Source organism: Aquarana catesbeiana, linkage group LG13 (genome assembly GCF_042186555.1).
Source record: "Aquarana catesbeiana isolate 2022-GZ linkage group LG13, ASM4218655v1, whole genome shotgun sequence".
Lineage (NCBI taxonomy): Eukaryota > Metazoa > Chordata > Amphibia > Anura > Ranidae > Aquarana > Aquarana catesbeiana.
The window spans coordinates 90,716,018-90,737,567 of NC_133336.1; the positions used below are offsets into that span (position 1 = coordinate 90,716,018).

A 21,550-nucleotide genomic window follows, 5' to 3' on the forward strand; every position below is an offset into this window, starting at 1 on the left:
CAGCAGTGAGACACCCCTCGGGGGCTGCTAATACCTATGCGGTGGCGCAATATGCAGCCTATGTAAATACAAAACAATAAGGCAATAAAAGGGAACATACAATAGACAAGAGGGTGGCACTGTGGGAAAAAGAAATGCACACCTGTAATGCAAGGGGTGGAAGAAGAGACAAAAGGAAGGGGGATAAGACCAGGAGGCCAGAGGCCAAGAGGGAAGGGAAAACACGGGTTTGGGAACATCAAAGTATACCCAAGCTGGCTTGAGGGAGGGCAGGGAAGGCATATGTCAGCTAACGGTTCCCAGATCGCAAGGAACTTAGCATGGGAGTAGTTGCGGATGCTGGGCATCTGTTTGCTGAGCATCAATGTAGTCAAATGGTCTCTCACCCCCTGGAATATGAACTGTTTTTTGCCTCAAGCATATAATCATATCCATATGTGCCAAACCACATTCATTTTACTAGGCTCCCCCCTTAGTGGAGTCCAAAAATGTTTACTGTTCCATCAAAATCAGCATTTTACTGTTGGCGGATCTGATGGAAGGCTTTTGTCAATGGTAGATCAGAACAAATGGAGCCCCTATTACAACTGACAAGCCAGGCCTAGTCTATATATGATACAGAAGAGGATTCTTACCATATCACCTTCTTCAGGGTTAACATCTTCCACCCTAGACAAAAGAGAAAAGAGGATGAGAATATGAAAAGACAAAGCCACGAGAGGACAAGAAATGTGAAGTACTAAGTGGTCAGCGACTTACTCCTCAATTCAGAAGCAAAATGAATTCTCTTCCCAAATCTTTGGGAGTTGAAGTAATTTTGCTGCGAGTGTCTTTAGGGGACGCCCTACACACCCAGCGCATTATGGCGCCAGCTGTTCTGCTGTATCTTTCAATAATGCCGAGCTCATCTCTTCTCGGCTGCAGCCTGTTAACTTATTAATGTTTACCGCAATATATGGCTACAGGGATCAGTTCTTCATATGTGCTGAGATGGTTTAGGAAATCAGGCTCTTCACATGTTTTTATTGATCGTTTCTCTTTTAATTAGGGGTTTTGCTTCCTTACTTTTTATTCCTGCAATGAAGAAATGTGAGTAAATGATATATATATATAAAGCGTGATGCTGATCCCAGGGCATATTACAGTGCTCAGTTCCATGTGCAATCACATGCTTGATCAAATGCTCTGCAAATTGTAAAGCATACATTTCTGACATATATTGATAACACATCTGCTGTAAATTTCATTCTCCCTGGGAACTTCAGTTACCTTTCTTTCCCCGCCATTCTCCACTTTGCCGTATCATGAAAAATAGCAGTGCAGCTCTGGTATGAGAGTGTGCCTAGGCACTATGTCTACAGCCTCATAGCTGTATATTTGCAGTGTGCCATCCAAGGCATTGCTGCCTCTGACTACTACTCTGGTCAGATTTGGAGCCAGATGAGGTGTATTCATTGCTGTACTGCTCACAGATCTCTTTGCTTTAGTCTCTAACAAGAGAAAGTAAAGCCCTGTCTCTTCCAACATGGTTACGTCCACACAGAGACACTATAGAACTAGCATGGTGGGTCAATAATGGGGTAAAGATCAGCTGTAAGGAGCCTACAGGCTACACTAGTCCTTCACACTTTGCTTGTCTTTTTTGCGCAGCTTCCAGAGTTCATTTCCTCTATAAAAGTATATTTAAAACCAAAACTTTTTTATTTAGTTTTCAACGTAATATGGAAGAGTTAGAACACCCGTCAAGAGATTTCTTTCAGCTTTTGGCTATGCCTTCTGGGCAGGAAGTGAAAATGAAGAAACATCTCCTCAATGGTACATCGGAAGCAAAAAAATAAACCTGCCAGAAAGGGCAAGATGGTGGGGGGTTGGGGGCTGGGTACGGCTATGGTTCAGGCCAGTAAGGTCATTTAGTTACTTGGGGTTATTTGGAGGCTCTTGTCACAGAGAGGGCTTTCCCCTCTTCTGAGAATATGAACATATTCCAGAGGCTCCAGGTTCTGCCAGTGGTTTTAACCATTCTCTGCTCTATTCAAAATGAAAAAAAAAAAAAAAAAAAGTAAAAACGAATTGGCTTTACGTATACTTCAAATACTAGGCACCGGCCAAGTTAAGTAAAACTGTCCAGGCCTATCCCTCTTTGATTTTTTCCCTTTTTGCTCTCTTTTTCTCCTTATAGTTTCATAGTAAGCAAGGTTGACTAAATACAATAGTCCATTCAGTTCAACCTGTGTAGGTGTACCTACGTCAGTGTCGATAACCATTTTCCATATCCCTGTATATTGTGTTCACTAAGATGTATGTCCAAGAGTCTTTTAAAACTATACATACTTCCTGCTAACATCACAAAGTATGGAAGAGAGTTCCACATCCTTACCGCCCTGACAGTGAAAACCCCCTACACAACTGAAGGTTAAACCGCTTCTCCTCCAATCTCAATGTGTGGCCCCCGCCATTAGCAGTATAAAAAAATAAATCCAGTATATAAACCATAGTTTCTAGATGCTATAACTTTCACGCAAACCAATCGATATACACTATCAGTATTCTTTTTTTTTTTTACCAAAGACATGTAGCAAAATACATTTTGGCCTAAATTTATGAAAGAATTCAACATATTTTTTTTTATTTTAATGCATATGTTTTTATAGCAGAAAGTTAAAATCATTGTTTATTTTTTTCATTTTGTTTTCATCTTTTTTCATTTACATAATAAAATAATAAAAAAAACCTAGTGGTGATCGAATACCATCAAAAGAAAGCTCTATTTGTGTGAAAAAATAAATGATATCTATTTCATTCAGGTACAGTGTTGCATGACCGTGCAATTGTCAGCTAAAGTAACACAGTGACGAATAGCAAAATATGCCTTGGTCATTAAGGGGGTAAAACCTTCCGAAGTTTAATTGGTTATACTACAAAAAGGGGTTTTGTTCATATTTTCTCATGTGTGTTGTTTTTAATCTTTTTGGATAAGACCAGATCTATGCTGTCCTGATTGGTCATAAGCAGTAATAAACATTTTTGATTTTATAAATATTTGTGTGTAATTTCTTGGAGGAGAAGGCACCTAAAAAGTCCCTTTATTCTTCCTGGTTGCCAGTCCAGACAGGCACTTTTCTTGGCAAATTGTGTCCTCCTAAATATAAAAATATCAGTTTTGGTTGAGTTAAGCCTTTCAATAATTGTGGCAATATCTACAGTGTATGTATGTCATGGTAAAATCAAAAATGAAAACTACACTTAAGGCCTATTCACACTGGTTTGTTTTCATGTAGCAGAACACATGAATTTTACTGCAAGAAAAGATATTCCAAGTAATAAAATCTCATACTTTCCTTTGTGGCTAGTTTACATATATGCACTGTAGTTTAGCGTGTTATTAAAATGAAACTAAAAGGGCCTATTCACACCTACCATGTGCACCGCAGCAAGCATAGGTGTGAATGGGCCCTAAAAAAGTGTACAATTGTCCATTTGTGGCATGGCAACACATACGTAGGTCTAATTTATCAAAAAAAAACTCCAGCCAAAAAGCAGACTACTATATCAGTATATACTCTGGTTATTGCTATGCATTTGGATTAGCCATTGTGATCAGGATGCCCCTATGTCCTAAGGAACATGCTTAACAATGATCAATTATGGCTGAAGGTAGTGAGGCATCAGAACTTGGTGCCCTCCATCAATCTGTTTGTTTGTATGGGAGCCTCTTCGTCTCCTGAATGTCAATCTTTCAAGGCCACTATCTAATGTGTTTATCCAGCATTGTCAGTACTTGTACATTTGTGTATTTTTCAGTCAGTCTGGGACGCGTCTGCATGCTGCCAATGTTTTCACATGCTTTTAGACCTACATGTAGGTACAAGGGTCTGGCCATCTCCAGTCACTTGTCAATTCCAGTGAAAAAAAAGATGGGAATACAAATCTAGACATTCATCTGGACTGTATGCTGGATCATTTTGTAACTAGATTCCATGGATGGTCATGTTTGTGGCAGTCTGTTTATTAAATCTTAGGGCTGGTTCACACTAGGAATCGCACAGGAACATGCTGCACATTCCTCTGCGATTCACATGTGGTTCAGTGTAGTGTGATTTGAGCCAAATCAGTTTGAATGGGCTTGAACTGCACCGCACCAAAAGTAGTGCATGTGCTACTTTTGGAAACTCACGGCAGCTGGATCGCATAGTACTTCTGCATCATGCGATCCAGTAGAGGCAAACGACCTGCATTAGTAAGTAAAGTAGAGGGGAAAAGAATAGACGTGTGGATCTTGGAAGGCACTTGATAAAACCATTATTAAGTAGAGGGGAACTTTAAATAGTGAGGAACGCATGAATGGAAATTGATTGTAGCCTGTAAACCATTTAAAGTTGCCCAACTATTACTAAAGGTGGAAAAATAATCCCCATCCAATCTGCAGTGCATTTTAAACACTGTGCAGGAAATACACACACAGAAACGTGGGTTTCCTGTACCACATTCTGATGTGAACGGGCCTTAAAAGTGGATAGAAGCTATTTTATAATGTGCACACCACAAACTGAGTTTATTTTTGAAGACACCCTTAAAGTGGTTATAAAGGCAGAAGGTTTTTTATCTTAATGCATTCTAAAACCTTCTGTGTGCAGCAGCTCTTCTCAGCCCCCCCTAATACTTACCTAAGCCCCATCTTGATCCAGTGATGTTGCATGAGAGACTCAGCTGTCCGGGACTCTCCCTCCTGATTAGCTGAGACAATCAAAGTCAGTGAGCCAATTAGAAGATAGAGGGGGTAGGGCGGGGCCGAGCCACGGCTCCGTGTCTGAATGGACACACAGAGTGGCGGCTCAGCTTGGGTGCCCCATAGTAAGCTGCATGCTGTGGGGGCACTTGGCAGGAGGGAGGGGCCAGGAGCACCGAAGAGGGAGCAGAGAAGAGGAGGATCTGCTCTGTGCAAAACCACTGCACAGAGCAGGTAAGTATAACATGTTTGTTAGTTTTAAACAAAAATAAACAAAACTTTAGAATCACTTTAAAGTATAACTATGTGGCACAGGGACATACCATCACTGGATAAGGAGGATTGGGAGGAATGTGTCGAGTATGGACCTAAACTGGTAATTTCCAATGATAAGCTCATTCAGGTGAAAGTCCTACATAGAATTTATTACACACCCCAGAAACTCCATTGTATTTTTCCAGACAGAGACCACATCTGTTCCAGATGTAAAACACATGTAGGTACTTTTTTCCATATGTTCTGGGAGTGTCCAATTATATCATCCTATCGGTCAGTGGTGTTCAACAAAATGAATCTTAGGTTGCAACTGTTCCTTCCGGTATTGCCAGAATTAGCCCTGTTGGGGGTTCATGAGATTCCCCAGCGCTCTCACAATTCAAAACTATTAATTTCCTATCTCCTATTCTACAAAAAAAAAGGAGATTCTTCTGAAATGGATCTCGCCATCTCCACGGCCCTCTCTTCCTGGGAAGCACTGATATATGCAGCCCTGCCTATGTATAGGATCACATACATGAACAGAGGTTGCCAATGGAAATACGACAAAGTATGGGCCCCTTGGACCCCCAGCTGAGCTTCCATCTGGTACCTTCTTTCACTTTATTCTATTTTGTTTATATCTGACTGTAATGTCCTTCCTTTTTATAGTTCTTCCTTTTTATAGTTATGGCCTTGAGCCAACGGTATTTTATGAGTTGATATGTATGCTGCTTGTACTGTTCCTCTCCATCTATCTATATGCATTTGGTCAAAGCTTTCTGTTCCGTTTTATGTCAATTTGTATACTGTGGTTACCCCTGTATGACAACAGTAAAGCACCTTTGATTGTTTAAAAAAAAAAAAAGTATAACTATAGGAAAAACTTTTTTTCTTTAGTTTTGGATACGAGAAGTGGCAATAGGACATGTACCAGGTTCCGATCGCTGTCTGTGTCCCCATTAGGGTGATTCATCCTCTCTATTTGTTTTGGTGACAGTGATGACTGAGAATGAAAACAAAAAAAATCCCAAATTTTGAGTTGTCACCTGAAAAGGAATAGAGGGGGGAATGTTCCAATGGAGGCCCTGATGACAATCAGGGATTCCCTCAGTTTGGAGGGATTTTCTCTCACCAATGGGGCACAGTTGACAAAAAAAATGACAGAGGTTATAACCCTTCCTTACTCTATAAAAAAAGTTTTGCATTTATTTCTTTTTTAACTGTCCCTTTATCAATGCCTTCAGATGCCTCTACAGATAGCTGCACTTTGACTTATAGCATTACTGCAAATGAGGAGTCACACAATGCCAACAACTGCTACAAAATAATCTGATGACGCACCTGATAGGAAGGAAGTGTTAGGACCGCAGCACACAGACCCCTGTCTATAACAGGGAGTGGGGGTGTTCTGTAGTTTGAAAAGATAACCTGCGCAGGGTTGAAAAGACTCTGTACAGCAGAGGCACTATGTTGTCAGTTCACTGGATTTTTGGCAGGAATCAACTAGTTATTTTTTGCACTTATCAAACAAATACAAATTCAATGGCATTTTTAAAGTGACAATAAACCCATGGTTTTTAAACGCTTTCAGCTGATGACCGAATCACTTACTGAGTATGCAGCGTCTTTATCATTTAACCACTTCAGCCCCAGAAGGTTTTACCCTCCTCTTGACCAGGCCATGTTTTGCAATAAGGCACCGCGTTACTTTAACTGACAATTGAGGGGTCATGCCCAATATAAAAAGTATGTCCTTTTTTCCCCACAAATAGAGCTTTCTTTTGGTGGTGTTTGATCACCTCTGCGGTTTTTCATTTTTTGTGCTATAAACAAAAAAAGGCCGACAATTTTGAAAAAAATAAATATTTTTTACTTTCTGCTATAAAACATTTCCAATAAAAAAAAAAAAAAATTTCTTCATAAATTTAGGCCAATATGTATTCTGCTACAAAATCCCAATAAGCGTATATATTGATTGGTTTGCACAAAAGTTATAGCGTCTACAAGCTATGGGATAGATTTAGGGACTTTTTATTTTTTACTAGTAATGGCAGCGATCAGCAATTTTTAGTGGGACTGCGACACTGCGGCGGATAAATTGGACACTAAGTGACACTTTTTGGGGACCAGTGACACCAATACAGTGATCAGTGGTTAAAACAATGCCCTGACACTGTATAAATGACACTGGCAGGGAAAGGGTTAACATCAGGGGCAATCAAAGGGTTAAATGTGTTCCCTATGTGTGCTTTCTAACTGTAGAGCGAGTGCTTTGACTAAAGGAAAACAGAGATCCATGTTTCTGCTTAGCAGAAACATGAGATCTCCATTTTACTTTCTGTCAGAACAGTGGTCTGCCTTGTATAAATAGGCAGACCGCCATTCTCCCTCTCTACGATCGATCGGCCAATCACAGTGGGAGTGGGGCTCCGGCGACACGCATCCGAGAGCCTAAGACGAGAATCAAGTACAGGTATGTGATTTTGCACTAAATGGCCACCCTGCTGCAGTAAATGTAGGTGGGCGGTCCTTAAGCGGTTAAAGGGTATTTAAAAAAATAAAAAATAAACATGTTATACTTACCTGCTCTGTGCAGTGGTTTTGCACAGAGCAGCCCCAATCCTCCTCTTCTTGTGTCTCCCACTGGAACTCCTGGCTCCTCCTTTTCTCAGTGTGCCATCATAGGAAGCTATTTCCTATGGCGGCACACCTGCAGGCTCAATCCCGAGCTGAGTTGCCTGTATCCGTTGCTGGATTTGTTTGACAGCAGCTTAAGCCCATGGATCCCGCTGGTATCAATCTGCCCTGTGAGGAGAGAGAGAGCAGAGAGAGACGCTACTCTTGGGCACAGAGCTTGATTGAGATTGGGCTCAGGTAAATTATAAGGGGGGCTGGTGGGAGGAGCTGCACATAGAAGGTTTTTTTTAACCTTAATACAGAAATTGCATTAAGGTAAAAAACCTTCAGCCTTTAGAACCACTTTGAGCTCATGCCATGACTGCTGCTCTGGGTTTCCTGTTTCATGATGGCTCCTTTCTCCTGCAGCAACCTATGGAGCTACTCTTGCATGCAAGGACTAGAAATGTGTCTCCCTACACTGTGTGTATCAACAGAAACACACAGCCCCATAGCTTAAGATGGCAAGGCAATCATTTTTCATTCTTCTCCTCCTCCATACTTCTCCAAGCTAACAGATTGATTGAAGACTAGACTGTCCACTGTTAACTCTTTCCTGTGAGGACAGGAAGTTCAGGAAAGCAGCACTGAGAAAGCAGGAACCAGCAGCACTGAAAGTTTTAAATTGCAAGGGCTGAGGTAAGAACTTTAACTAATAGTTTACTGGTGAATGTTTATTTTATTGGGCTCAGTGTGTTAAACTAAAAAATTCTGAGGGTTTAATACTACTTTACCAGACCAAAAGGAAAGAATAAAAGAAGTTTGTTGTTAAGGTTTAGCATTGTACAAGATAAGCTAAAACTTTTTAAAGCTATAGTAAGAACACAAGCAGGGGTGTATGTGGCACAATGGTAAATTCATTTCACTTACTCAATAATCATTTTATATTGCTTTCAAGTAACAAAGCAGAAAACTTGTGATGCAAACATCACAAACCTAAATATTTCAGTGCAACCCTCTGCTGTCCAGCTGTAGCTATACACCAGCCACAACTTTTCCACAAAGTAGTAGTTTATTTAATGTTTGGATCATGCAATGTGAGCCTAAGTTGATGTGTGGGGTCTCCAGCTGCCCGGGCCTCTAGTGTGTTGCTGTATGTAGGAAGATGGGGCAACCTCCAGGTAAACCCACTCTTCATTTATTTAATGTTCTAACATGAACATCAGACTTTACTGGCATGAAGGGGAACACACACAACGATATATAAAAACATACAATATTTTATTACAAAGCTATAAATCAACATTCAAGACCCGAAAAAGGGTCATTAAAAGGAAAATGTACTAATGCACAGCTAAATGAACAACTGCGGCTTATTTACCACACTTTGTACTATATAATGCAGTTATACAATGGCTAGCTGCCTAAATAAAGGCTAATATGTGGAAATAAGTCCTCATGAGTCCACGCATTTTCCATTTCTGCTTCTTCAGGACACATGAGAAAATAGCAGTGGTAACTGAACATGTAAAGAAGAAGAAAAACAAATATAATTCATTTACATTCTACAGCTGGAACAAGTTCATATGTTTAACACCTTGCATGCCTGTGCGTGGTAAGTATGCGTGCTTGTGGTAAGTATACATGTGCGTGCATGGTAAATTTGATGTTATACATTATATTTATTGTTTTTCTTCTTCTTTACTTGTTTAGTTACCACTGCTATTTTCTCATGCTTCCTGAAGAAGCAGAAATCAAGAAACACGTAGACTCATGAGGACTTATTTCCACATAATAGCCTTTATTTAGGCAGCTAACCATTGTATGACTACATTATATAGTACAAAGTGTGTCAAATATGTCCCAGTTGGTCATGTAGCTGTGCATTAATACATTTTGTTTTTAATGACCCTTGAGTCTTGATTGTATTTTATAACTTTGTCATAAAAATATTGTATGTTTTTATATATCATGAAAGTAAAATCTGATGTTCATGTTTGATGATTTTTAAGATGTATATTTGGATGTACCACCCCAGTGGTATTTAACACATTTTTTTTTAATGCTATACATACATGTCCCAGGTTGGGAACTTAGTTTAAAGAGTTATGGGCCAAAAATTGAGAGGCCTTTTTTGTGCTGAATGGACTGTTTGCTGGGCAATGTTTGGGATGTAAGATGATGGGTGAACTCAAGATTAAACAAAGACGGGACTTACTGTTGGAGAACCAACTGGAGTTGCTGTACACGGAGCAGTGCCTCATCTCGTTCTTCGTTTGCCAGTCTAAGTCTAGCCATAATAGCCTCATCCCGCTCACGCTGAGCACGGTATACTTCTTCCACAAGGGCTAGGAAGGAACAGAAGAGAATGAACTGTACAAATTTTCTGCAGCTGACATAAGTACAGCTGAAAGTACAATAGGATATGCAAACCCTGTTATTATTAAGAAATACAATCCAAATGAGTCAAGGGGAGCTTAACACAAATATAAAGTTTTGTCCCAAGACAGTACTCCTCAACTTGGTAGCAGAGAACTGATAAACCAGTTTATTACGGGGTTACTTGCTGATGTTGTCTGATTGTTGAAAATCCTAATTAACCTGTGTCTCCAGATAGTATTAGAGAACTCTAAGCCCTGGTTCAAACACTGATGTGATGCGGGAAACGCACAAGATTCGCTGCGTTTCCCCGCATCGTACTGTATAGCAATCTAGCAACGTCCATGCAATCTGCTGTGGGTGTCAATGTTAGATAAACAACACAGTGGAACAGGTCACAGAATGCAGTGCGATTGCCAGAATCACATTTTGGTGCAGATGCAATGCGATTCGAGAAATACAAAATGTATGGCTCAAATGGCACCACACAGATATCGCATGTGATGTGCACAGGAATGCGGTGCGATTCCTTCCGCACGCACTAGTGTGAACCCAGGCTGAAGCCTAACAAAATGCAGACATCTCAGCTGCAACTGGTTGGTCACCCTACTGTGACAGACAAAGCAAGTGTCACAGCTCACCCAATAGTGCTGCCTGTTAAAGAGAACCCAAAATGGGGGAATTGTACCAACAATGACAAGCAGAGGGCAAAGTCACCAGTAGTGCCTGTGATCTCTCTGCAGCTGGTCTTTCCCTTTATTACTGGCTAAGGCCCCTTTCACACAGGCTTTCTGATCAGGTCCGCCTGTCAGTTTTTCAGGTGGACCTGATCATACACTCCATTCACCTCTGTGGAGCGGCGGATGTCAGCATTGACATGTCTGCTGACACCCACTGCCATCCGATCCTATCTGTGAAATCCAGACAGATCGTGACCCTAATTTCCATCCGTCTGGCGGATCGGATGAAAACAGACAGGCGGTCCATTTTTATCTGATCTCCCCATAGAAGAGAGCGGGTCTCTGACAGGTTTGTCTCAGCACAGTGAGCGGAGACAGACCTGTCATCCACCTGCTCAGCGGGGATCAGCAGATCGATCCCCCACTGAGCAAAGCAGAGTCTGTCGGGTGGACCACCCATGTGAATGAGCCCTTACCATGCTTGTTCTGCACTGTGTCTCTGTCTGGAGTTGCGTATTTTGGTAGAGGATAAAGTTTTGTTTCCTATTTTCAAGAGCCAGCAATAAAGATGACTGGTAAGGGCAATGGTCAGGAAACAGGAGGAGAGGTGGAAGAAGCACAGATCCACAGAACGGATAACACAGAAGCAAGGAGATCCCTGTATTTCAGCTTTCTCACAAATGGACACTGACTGGCACCATTATATAACATGTAACATCAGTGATGCCCAGCAATGACACCCATCAGTGTCATCAGTGCCATCAATCAGTGTCATCAGTGCCACCCATCAGTGTCATCAGTGTCCATCAGTGCCACCCATCAGTGTCCATCAGTGCCACCTATCAGTGCCCACCTATCAGTGCCCATTCGTGCCACCTATCAGTGCCACCCATAAGTACCCATCAGTGCCACCCATAAGTACCCATGAGTGCTGCCTACGAGTGCCCATCAGTGCCGCATACCAGTGCCACCTATCAGTGCCAGCTATCAGTGCCACCTCATTGGTGCCACCTCATCGGTGCCCATCAGTGCCTCCTTATCAGTGCCCATCATTGAAGAAGAAAACATACTTATTTACAAAAATTTTTAACAGAAACAAAGAGAAACTTGTTTTTTTTTCAAAATTGAGTGAAAAAAAAGGTAATCAAATACCACCAAAAGAAAGCTCTATTTGTGGGAACAAAATGATAAAAAATTTGTTTGGGTACAGTGTTGTATGACCACGCAATTGTCATTCAAATTGCGACAGCGCTGAAAGCTGAAAATTGGCTTGGGCAGGAAGGTGTCTAAGTGCCTGGTATTGAAGTGGTTAAGGTGTCTGCATATTTTGCTCAGACTTATATTCCATCATCTAGGGAACAGGACATCTCAGCAGAGTCCTTGGCAAATAGACCAGCTTGCAACTACATCTAATACAAACAGTTTGATCATTAAACCCTAAATATTTTCAAAAATAGATTTTTTTTTTATTTGGATAGAGTTTAGAATGGATAGATCTCCTCTTCCAATATTATTTTTTGGTCTGTGACCCTGAAGGGGAAATTTCCCTTCACCCCATGCCTGCTGTGACAGCCAGTCCTCAGCTGTGAGCTGAACTTCCTTGGACCTTTCTCTGGAGTGCATTTTCCATATGTTCCTATGGATAACCTACTGGGGGCTGGTAACACCGCCACTAGAAAACATTTTGGTTAGCGTTGTGCCTTAATAACACACAGCACACAAACTAACATGAGGCCAAGACAATCAAGCTAATTAGAATGATGCAAATAGAAGTGCATCATCCGAGATTTCTTTTCCTTTCTTTGACTTGCAGTAGATTTCAATATTTGCACAGTGAAGGTTCAGAGCAGTTACATTACATTCACAAATATTATCACCCGCTGTGTAAGCCATAGAGGAAAATCCTCCCTCCGTTGATGTGGAAGAGAAGATGTTTACCGTTTTATTTGGATACTTCCATTTTTAAACAAGCTTATCAAATATCTGGTAATTCTTAGTCAAATGAGACACTCCGCTGAACATTTATTTATTTTTTTGGCAAATACTACGACTTTGTTTAGGGACCTAATTGTTATATGATGTAAGTAAAAAGCAAATGTTGTAAGTGGGGTAGGGACATAGAAAGAAGAGAAAGTGTAAACTAGCTACACGTGTACTTACTCAGCTGCTGTCCTGTACATACAAGCTATCCGGGTTTTGTTTCCTTTTTCTTTACTTACTACTACTGTGATTAAAGCAGAGCTCCAGGATTAAAAAAAAAAAATCCAGTTATGCATTAATTCAAAAACTATTAAAGTCCAAATGAACCTATCTTAGTTTTTAGGGAATGCAGTCAAAATAGCTAAAAAGTAAACAATGTCAATTTTTTAAAATTATTTTTTGTGTTAGTGTTTTAGCATGATATCAAACTGCTCTGTGCTAGCAGCACACTGAGATCCATATTGCTGATTTCATGGTCTGGATCTCCAGTGGTCTGAGATGCCCCCTTTACAGTTCTCCAATCAGCAATGCTGCTCAAGGATTGCGAGTGTTTTTGATTGGAGCACAGTAATTGTGACTGTGCAAGGGGGTTTTCAGACCATTAGAGAACCCTCTTACTGCACTCTGTGAAAGCGGAGGTCTAAAACCCCACACTACAGTGTGCTATGGTACTAAAGTACGAACACCAAAAAGCAGACATATTCCTTACTTTTAAGGAACTCTGACTTAAAATGTAAAGGTTCAATTGGGCTTTAAAGTAAATCGGCCAGGTAAACTAACCATATTGCCTGCATTGGATTGTGGAGGGGGGCTGAACTGTGCATTTGGAAATACAGGGCCTCTCTGCTCCACTAAAGAATATTTACTGTGTTATTTAACCACTTCAATACCACACATAGTCATAGGACGGCCTTGACTTTGTGCGAGGATATCTGGATATCTGAATGATGCCTGCAGCTACAAGCATCATTCAGATATCATTCTTTCCAGACGGCAATTCTGTGCACGATAGGTCCGCCGCTTGATCATTCTTATAGGCGACAGGAGGGGACGTCCCCCCTCCCGCCGCCATCCGGTGCTTCTCCGGGCTCTCCCATTCCATCAGGGGCCCAGAGAAAGAATCGTCCAGTGCCGGATGACGATAGAGATTTCCGGTGACCAGATGGTCATCAGTCATCTCTATGAGCGTCGGAGGCCCGGGAGCGACGTTATGACGTCACACCCGGTTCCCAGATGTAAACAAAGCCGCTGTCAGCATGAGATCAGTTAATTTTTTTTCTTGATCTCATGCTTTCCAGCCTGGAGGAGAGATGTGGGGTCTTACTGACCCCACATCTCTCCATAAAGAGGACCTGTCACAATAGATTCCTATTACAAGGGATGTTTACATTCCTTGTAATAAGAATAAAAGTGATAAAAAAATAAAAATGTAAAAAAAAGTGTAAAAATAAAAAAAATTAAGTGAAATAAAAAAAATTTAAAAAATTTAAAACGCCCCTGTCCCCGGTAGGTTGCGCTCAGAAGCGAATGCACACACAAGTTCTGCCCACATATGTAAACGCCTTTCAAACAACACATGTGAGGTATAGCCACGTGCCTTACAGCATGTGCAACAATTCTAGCACTAGACTTCCTCTGTAACTCTAAACTGGTAACCTGTAAAAATTTTCAAAGCGTCGCCTATGGAGATTTTTAAGTACAGAAGTTTGGCGCCATTTCATGAGTATGCACAATTTTAAAGCGTGACATGTTAGGTATGTATTTACTTGGCGTAACATCATCTTTCACATTATACAAAAAATTGGGCTTACTTTACTGTTTTGTTATTTTTTAATTTAAAAAATTAAAAAAAAAAAGGCTTTTGAAAAATTATTGCGCAAATACCGTGCGAGATAAAAAGTTGCAATGACCACCATTTTATTCCCTAGGGTGTTTTACATGTAGAAGAGAAATGCCAGAATAGGCCCGGTATCAAAGTGGTTAAAGGTACCTTTTAGCGCATGCCCTTGGGCAATAAGAGTAGTTTGCAAATTCTGTATATGTTACAGGCTCACATTAAGTAGGCCTGAGTGGTTGTTTAAAGTAGGTAGGCTCATGTTTGGGGGGGGGGGGGGGGGGACAACCGGACAACCAGAGTGGGGGTGCATATTGTCAAATGAGTTGGCTAAAACTAAGGAGAGTACATAGAAATCTCAAGTGCAAGCACTGCATGCTCTGAATATTGGTAAATTGTATGTATTTCAGCTGTTTGCATACATTTCTGCTTGAAGACTGCACAAAAACTTTCATTTTAATATCTGTTGCACCATAGCCACAAAGGATATAAATCTACTTTGTGAGCACCAAGTGCCTTTGGAAACCCAGTTTTCACCTGGTATAAATAGCAGTGATATCATGACTGTGCTGTACATAGCCTGTGCAGAAAGCAGAGCTGTGGGAGGGACCAAGCTGGTTGATCCACTGTAAGCTGCCTGCAGGATGCTACAGGGGGAGGAGACAAGACCAGCCATCCTGCACAAAAGGAGAGAGAGCTGAAGTGACAGGTCTTTATTACAGGAAGCTCCTGCACAGAGGAAAAAATTCATGCTGAATGACTGCAGAGATATGGAAAAGATACATAATACTATACTGTAAAAAAAAAAAAAAAAAACACAAGCCAAAAGATACTAGTCACATGAGATTACTGATTCTGCCATTGCTGGAGTTAGAGGTATGAAGGGGGAGGCGAGGGGAGGCAGAGCATTTTCCATGTGTCCCTATAGATAACCTACTGAGGCTGTTAGCACCGCCTTTAGAAAACAAACCTTTTAGTTGTGCCATAATAACACACTGCACATATGCCACATATCTGTTTCTTAGGTCTGACCTATATAAAACATTGGCTTTATAATAGTATACATTGAATCATGGGTTATGCCCCGTACACACGGTCGGACTTTGTTCGGACATTCCGACAACAAAATCCTAGGATTTTTTCCGACGGATGTTGGCTCAAACTTGTCTTGCATACACACGGTCACACAAAGTTGTCAGAAAATCCGATCGTTCTGAACGCGGTGACGTAAAACACGTACGTCGGGACTATAAACGGGGCAGTGGCCAATAGCTTTCATCTCTTTATTTATTCTGAGCATGCGTGGCACTTTGTCCGTCGGATTTGTGTACACACGATAGGAATTTCCGACAACGGATTTTGTTGTCGGAAAATTTTATCTCCTGCTCTCCAACTTTGTGTGTCGGAAAATCCGATGGAAAATGTCCGATGGAGCCCCCCACACGGTCGGAATTTCCGACAACACGCTCCGATCGGACATTTTCCATCGGAAAATCCGACCGTGTGTACGGGGCATTAGTGTGTAACCTCGGTGTGACTGAGGACAGGCTTTGGGCTCCCCAGAAATTCAAAGTTTAAATCCAAACTCCGGTCACCAGAAAAAAACCCTAGAAGTGGGGTCTCCCTGCACTGCAAGGGATAGAGCCTAACTCCACATTTAATATCCCTTTAAATAGGTTGTTTGGGCCAAGCTGGCCCAAACAAACTATGTACTGCACTAACTGTATGTATTAACTTCATTTAGCCCTACATGCAGTATACAGTGCTGTGTTCTGGAAATGCGATGGGGACTTTCTGTCCTACTCCTGGAACAGAATAGAGTTGGGCTCAAAACTGCTCAGCCATTCATGGGAGGCTTTGCATTCTACTAATTAATGCAAAGCTTTCTCTGATTGGCTGAGGCAGTAAGGCAGGCAGATGATGTCATGATCTCCACTTCAGCCAATCAGAGAAAGCTTTGTATTTATTCATAGAATACAAAGCTTCCCGTGAATGACTGAGCAGCACTCAGCCTGACTCTATTTGCTGTAGTTGAAGATACCCTGTTATTACATCGCACACAACATGCCCAGTGTTTAGTGCAGTAAACAGTTCATTAGGGCCAGCTTGGCCCAAGCAAACTATTTAAAGGGACATTAAATGTGGAGTTAGACACATAAGAAACTGTTGTGAACTTAATTTCGCTCAATAATAATTTTGGAGATGGGAAGTACATTAACATATAGAAAACAATCATAGAAATCATAGGTACAACTGTTCTTGAAATAGGTCTCCTTCTGATGGGCAGACGGGGTGTGGTAAAAGTAGGCAACTGAGCTGTGGTTTTACCAGACCTGGCCGCTTGCCTGAACTGTAAAATAACAGCCAGTTGTTCACATGCCACAGCCACAATGCTTTGCTTCATGGCCATGGCATGTTTCTCAAGCCGCACTGCTTGTCAAATTCACCCATTACGTTCAATAAGCCCGTGCTGCAACAGCATGCAATGCACGCTATTGCGGCACAGTAGTGTGGCATTACAAGGTTAAATCAGAATGTGACGAAGTGATATAACACCTTCTCACTGACTTTCAAATGCCCTCTGAAAAGCACTGTGATGAAAGAGAGTGTGAGATTGGTACAGTGGGGATTTCTGCAGATCCTTGCCGGCAGTAAAGAACTGGTGCACATCTTCTGGGGTTTGCAGTGTGCAGGTGTGCAAGGAGAATGAGCCGCTGAGCAAAACGACTCAAACAATGCTCTCCCACCACAACTGAGCTTCCCTGCTGTACCAATCAGATCCTCAGGTTCTCTCCTTCCAGTTCTTGTAGCTCTCCACACAGACATCAGTGAGGAACCTGACAGGCTCAGAGAAGCATGCTGACAGTGGAGGCATTGCGGGCCGGATAAAGACAGCCAAAGGGGCGGACGTGGTCCAGGGGCATAATTTGCCCAGGTCTGCTTTAAAAGTTCGTTATGTCTAGAAGTTGAGAAATAAGCTGTAATTCCCTGCTCCAGCAGCTCCATTCTTTGGCCCAGCAGCCTTCCTCCATGCTGTGTGACTGGTCCCCAAAAGCCTCTTCTCCAAGGCTCTCCATCATCACATACAACACAGGACCAATAGTCCTGCATTGTATGCGAGGGCCTGCCCTCAACCTTGAGCAGCCAAGGAATAAAGTACTACAGCCTTTTCCTGTACCCCCTAGACTTAACAGACATTTAACCCTTGCAGTGCTGTGGGGGTGCAAGTGTATTTTTTGTTTTTTTCTCCAAATTCAGATTAAAAGCGATCGTAAACAGTTGCAGTTTAAAAAAAAAAACACCTGTAAGGAAACTGTATGTGCTAGTATGCATTACATGCTACCACATCATGAGATACTTACCTTAGAATGAAGCCCTCCAGCAGCGTGCGTCAATCTTCCCCCAGTCTTTCTTCTGGGTTCGCAGACTCTGGCCATTTGAGTGGCCGGAGCTGCAATGACGTTACTCCCGCGCGTGCGCACAGGAGCCCTCGGCTCCGGCAAAAAGCTCCAAAGGTCAGGCATGGTATGCTGGACCTTCAGAGTGCATGCGCCAGTGACGTCACCGGCGAATATCTCCTAAACAGTGCATGTTTAGGCGATATTCATTTTACCTACAAGTCTTATTTTAGGCTTACCTGTAGGTAAAAAGCACAACTACTACCGCTTTAATGAGAGTTTAGTCTTGTGATGGAACCTTGGAAGGAGGTATGGATTGTATGGATTGTGCTGCATGCTAATTGCAAGCAGTCCTCAGATTTGCTCATCTGCTACAGATGCTTTTTTAATTAATAATGGCAAGCTAGAAATGTTTTTAGCTTTTCTTCACTTAAAAATTATAATTAGCAGAACATTGATGTCAGTGATCAACAAATTATAATAGTCTGTGCAGCCCCAGCTTAATGCTACCTGGTAACGCTGATATGTACACTATTGATTTATGTGAAATATATATTTTAATGACACTTCCTTTTCTATCCCAGTGTATACTGCTAAATAAATGTAAAAATGTTGTATGTGCGTTTTTAATTTAGATTATTTTCAGCATAGTTCCAACGTAACAAATAACGGTAAAGTGGCAGAATAGGTTAACCGCTACGCAATAAACAAAAATTGACAAAATGTTTGAGACCACACCATGCAACGAATAATTGAATTAAGCATGGGAGAAGCAAATTAGGTAGCCAGACTTTTTAATGACAAGAGAAACAGGTTTTTATCTATTCTTTCAGATCAGTGAAAGATGGCTTTGTAGAGAAGGTTAATAAGAAATGTGTCTGCAAAAGTCAAACAGAATTAAATGCTCTAATCTGATTAATATTCCAAAGAGCTTCTCGTGTGGCTCATAATCTTCGTTCCTCATCCTTATGGGGTTAATCCCAGGCAGAATCCTGAGCCAGAGGAAGAAAAATAAGGGAAGGCTGCGAGTAGGGGGAAGAATGGAAAGTAGAGAATGAACACAATGAATGGGTCTGTGCAGTATTGAAGGGGAATAGAAGAATCAGCAGAGATGTAAAAGCGCAATAAAAACACAGGAAAAAAACCAAAAAGGTCATATAAACACCCATGCACATATAAAGATTGGGTTCTATAACGTATTTAGCCAAGTGTTGTAAGAATAGAAGTCACAATGATCACAGGTGCCAACAGTGCTATGTTCCTAAGATCCTTAATAAATACCATATTGATTTTCTGTATTTTTTGATATTGTTAATTGATAAGATGTCTGGAAAAACACTGTTCCCACGCTGTTTTTTTTAAAGCAATTGTAAAGGTAAACTGACTCCACTGATGTAGGTAGATATCATTCCCTTCTATAACAGAACTGAATAATGCCCAGTACTCGCTACTAATTTTTTCGGGAGGAGCCGCTGTACTAACTGTCCGATGTTAGTACAGCAACCCCCTGCTGTGTTATTGTGTTCTGACAGGGGGGGGGGGGGCAGCCTTCCTCCCAGAACATCCTGCAGAGCACTGATCAGATGTCAATCGGCAGACCTTTTTCAGTCATGTCCCTTTTACTTTGGCCGGCTTCTGTCGTACCAGCTGCCGTACACACGGGCCCAATGTCGGACAATTTTTATTATACCGACCAATGCCCCCCAAAATTCAGCTCATGTGTACTGGGATTAAGAAAAAACTAAAAGAAACGATCAACATAATTGTTATGTACTTCTTTGATCTACTATATATCTGGTGCCTAGACTGGCAATTGAGGGTTGCATATGGTCATTTGGTGCTTGCCATAAGGCCCTTGGATCATAGCAGCCACCAATGGGAGTGTTAAAGTGTAAAGCTTTGATTTTTTTTTTTTTTTTTTAATAACAAACATATCATACCTAACTCCACTGTGCAGTTCGTTTTGCACAGAGTGGCCCCGATCCTCGACTTCTGGGGTCCCTCGGCAGCTCTCGCGGCTCCTCCCTGCATCGTATAACCACCAAGGAGAAGCGCTCTCCCGGGGGGTTACCTTGTGGGCGCGCTCCCGAGTCCATCATTTGGCGTCCATAGACACCGAATGTAGGACTGGGCCCCGCCCCCCACGTCATTGGATTTGATTGACAGTAGCTGGAGCCAATGGCTGCGCTGCTGTCAATCGATCCAATCAAGAGCTGAGAACCCTGGGTAGAGGAAGAAGGCATCTCTACCGTGGGAAATTCCAAGGCTCGGGTAAGTGACACAAACCCAGTCTCTGACCATCTCCTACACAGCATATCTCCAGTTTCTAATGACTCCTTTAATATGTTTGTAGTCTCTGACACTTTTTTAGTAAGTTTGCAGTCTTTGACGGTTTTTAGTATTTTGTGCAGCCCCTTGGACTGCAGTTGAGGCCACAACAAATGTAAGTTCACAAACACTGACCTAAACAGTCCTGGACTACTTTAGGTTGGTAAATACTTCAAAAGTACCCCCTGCCCTCCCCAAACTTTTGTAAACTTTCCTAAAGGACCATAAACTATGGTTTAAGATATACCTGTTAAAAGTCAGGGCCACTGAAACACTGAGTACAACCCCAATTCCCAAAAAGTTGGGATGATGATGATGTGTAAAATCTACATAAAAACAGAATTCAATGATTTGCAAATCTCATAAACCCATATTTTATTCACAATAGAAAACAGAAAACATATACTGTAAAAAGTTTAAACTGAGAAAATGTACCATTTTAAGAAAAAAATTTAGGCAATTCTGAAATTTATGGCAGCTAGTCTGCAGTCAGAAAAGATCTTCAGAGGGCTCACTGAGGAAGGGACGAAGGAGGTACTTACAAGGTAAGATATGGCACCCTAGGGTGCCTGATATATATGTTGTTTTACTCTTTTCTTTCTGGTAACAGTACAAGTTTACTTTAAAGAGTATATCCAGGCAAAATATGTTTTTCTGTAATTAACCACATGCCGACCAGCGCACGACGATATACGTCGGCACAATGGCACAGCTGGCCAAATGGGCGTACAGGTATGTCCCCTTTAAGATGCAGCATTGTGGGCACATGCGTGCCCTGACCGTGGGTCCGGTGAACTCGATGTCTGCCGGGTGCCCGCGATCGGCAGACATCGCGGGGAGATGCCTGTCATCGGAAACAGTGATCTCTGTCATGTGAGTAGTCAGTAGTAGTCCATCCCCCCACAGTTAGAATCACTCCCTAGGACACACTTAACCCCTTGATCGCCCCCTAGTGTTTAACCCCTTCCCTGCCAGTGTCATTTACACAGTAATCAGTGCATTTTTATAGCACTGATCGCTGTATAAATGACCCCAAAATAGTGTCAAAAGTGTCTGCCATAATGTCACAGTAACGATAAAAATTGCAGATCACCACCATTACTAAAAAAAAAAAAAAAAAAAAATTATAATAAAAATGCCATAAAACTATCCCCTATTTCGTAGACGCAATAGCTTTTGTGCAAACCAATCAATATAGGCTTATTGCGATTTTTTTTTCCAAAAATATGTAGAAGAATACATATCGACCTAAACTGAGGAAAAACATTTTTTATATATTTTTGGGGGATATTTATTATAGCAAAAAGTAAAAAATATTGCTTTTTTTTTTTTCAAAATTGTCACTCTTTTC

At 41.5% G+C, this 21,550-nt stretch overlaps 1 protein-coding gene across 10 annotated transcripts in view; it reads right to left on the bottom strand.

The window, feature by feature from the left end:
- MIPOL1 (mirror-image polydactyly 1) overlaps window positions 1-21,550 on the bottom strand; it is a 753,413-nt gene that overhangs the window by 383,348 nt on the left and 348,515 nt on the right. For all 10 annotated transcript variants that reach the window (XM_073608913.1, XM_073608905.1, XM_073608904.1 and 7 more), the window contains 2 exons: window positions 9,819-9,948; window positions 636-669 (listed from right to left, as the gene is read on the bottom strand). In XM_073608913.1, the coding sequence (XP_073465014.1) occupies window positions 636-669; window positions 9,819-9,948 (164 nt within the window). The remainder of the gene's footprint in view (window positions 1-635; window positions 670-9,818; window positions 9,949-21,550) is intronic.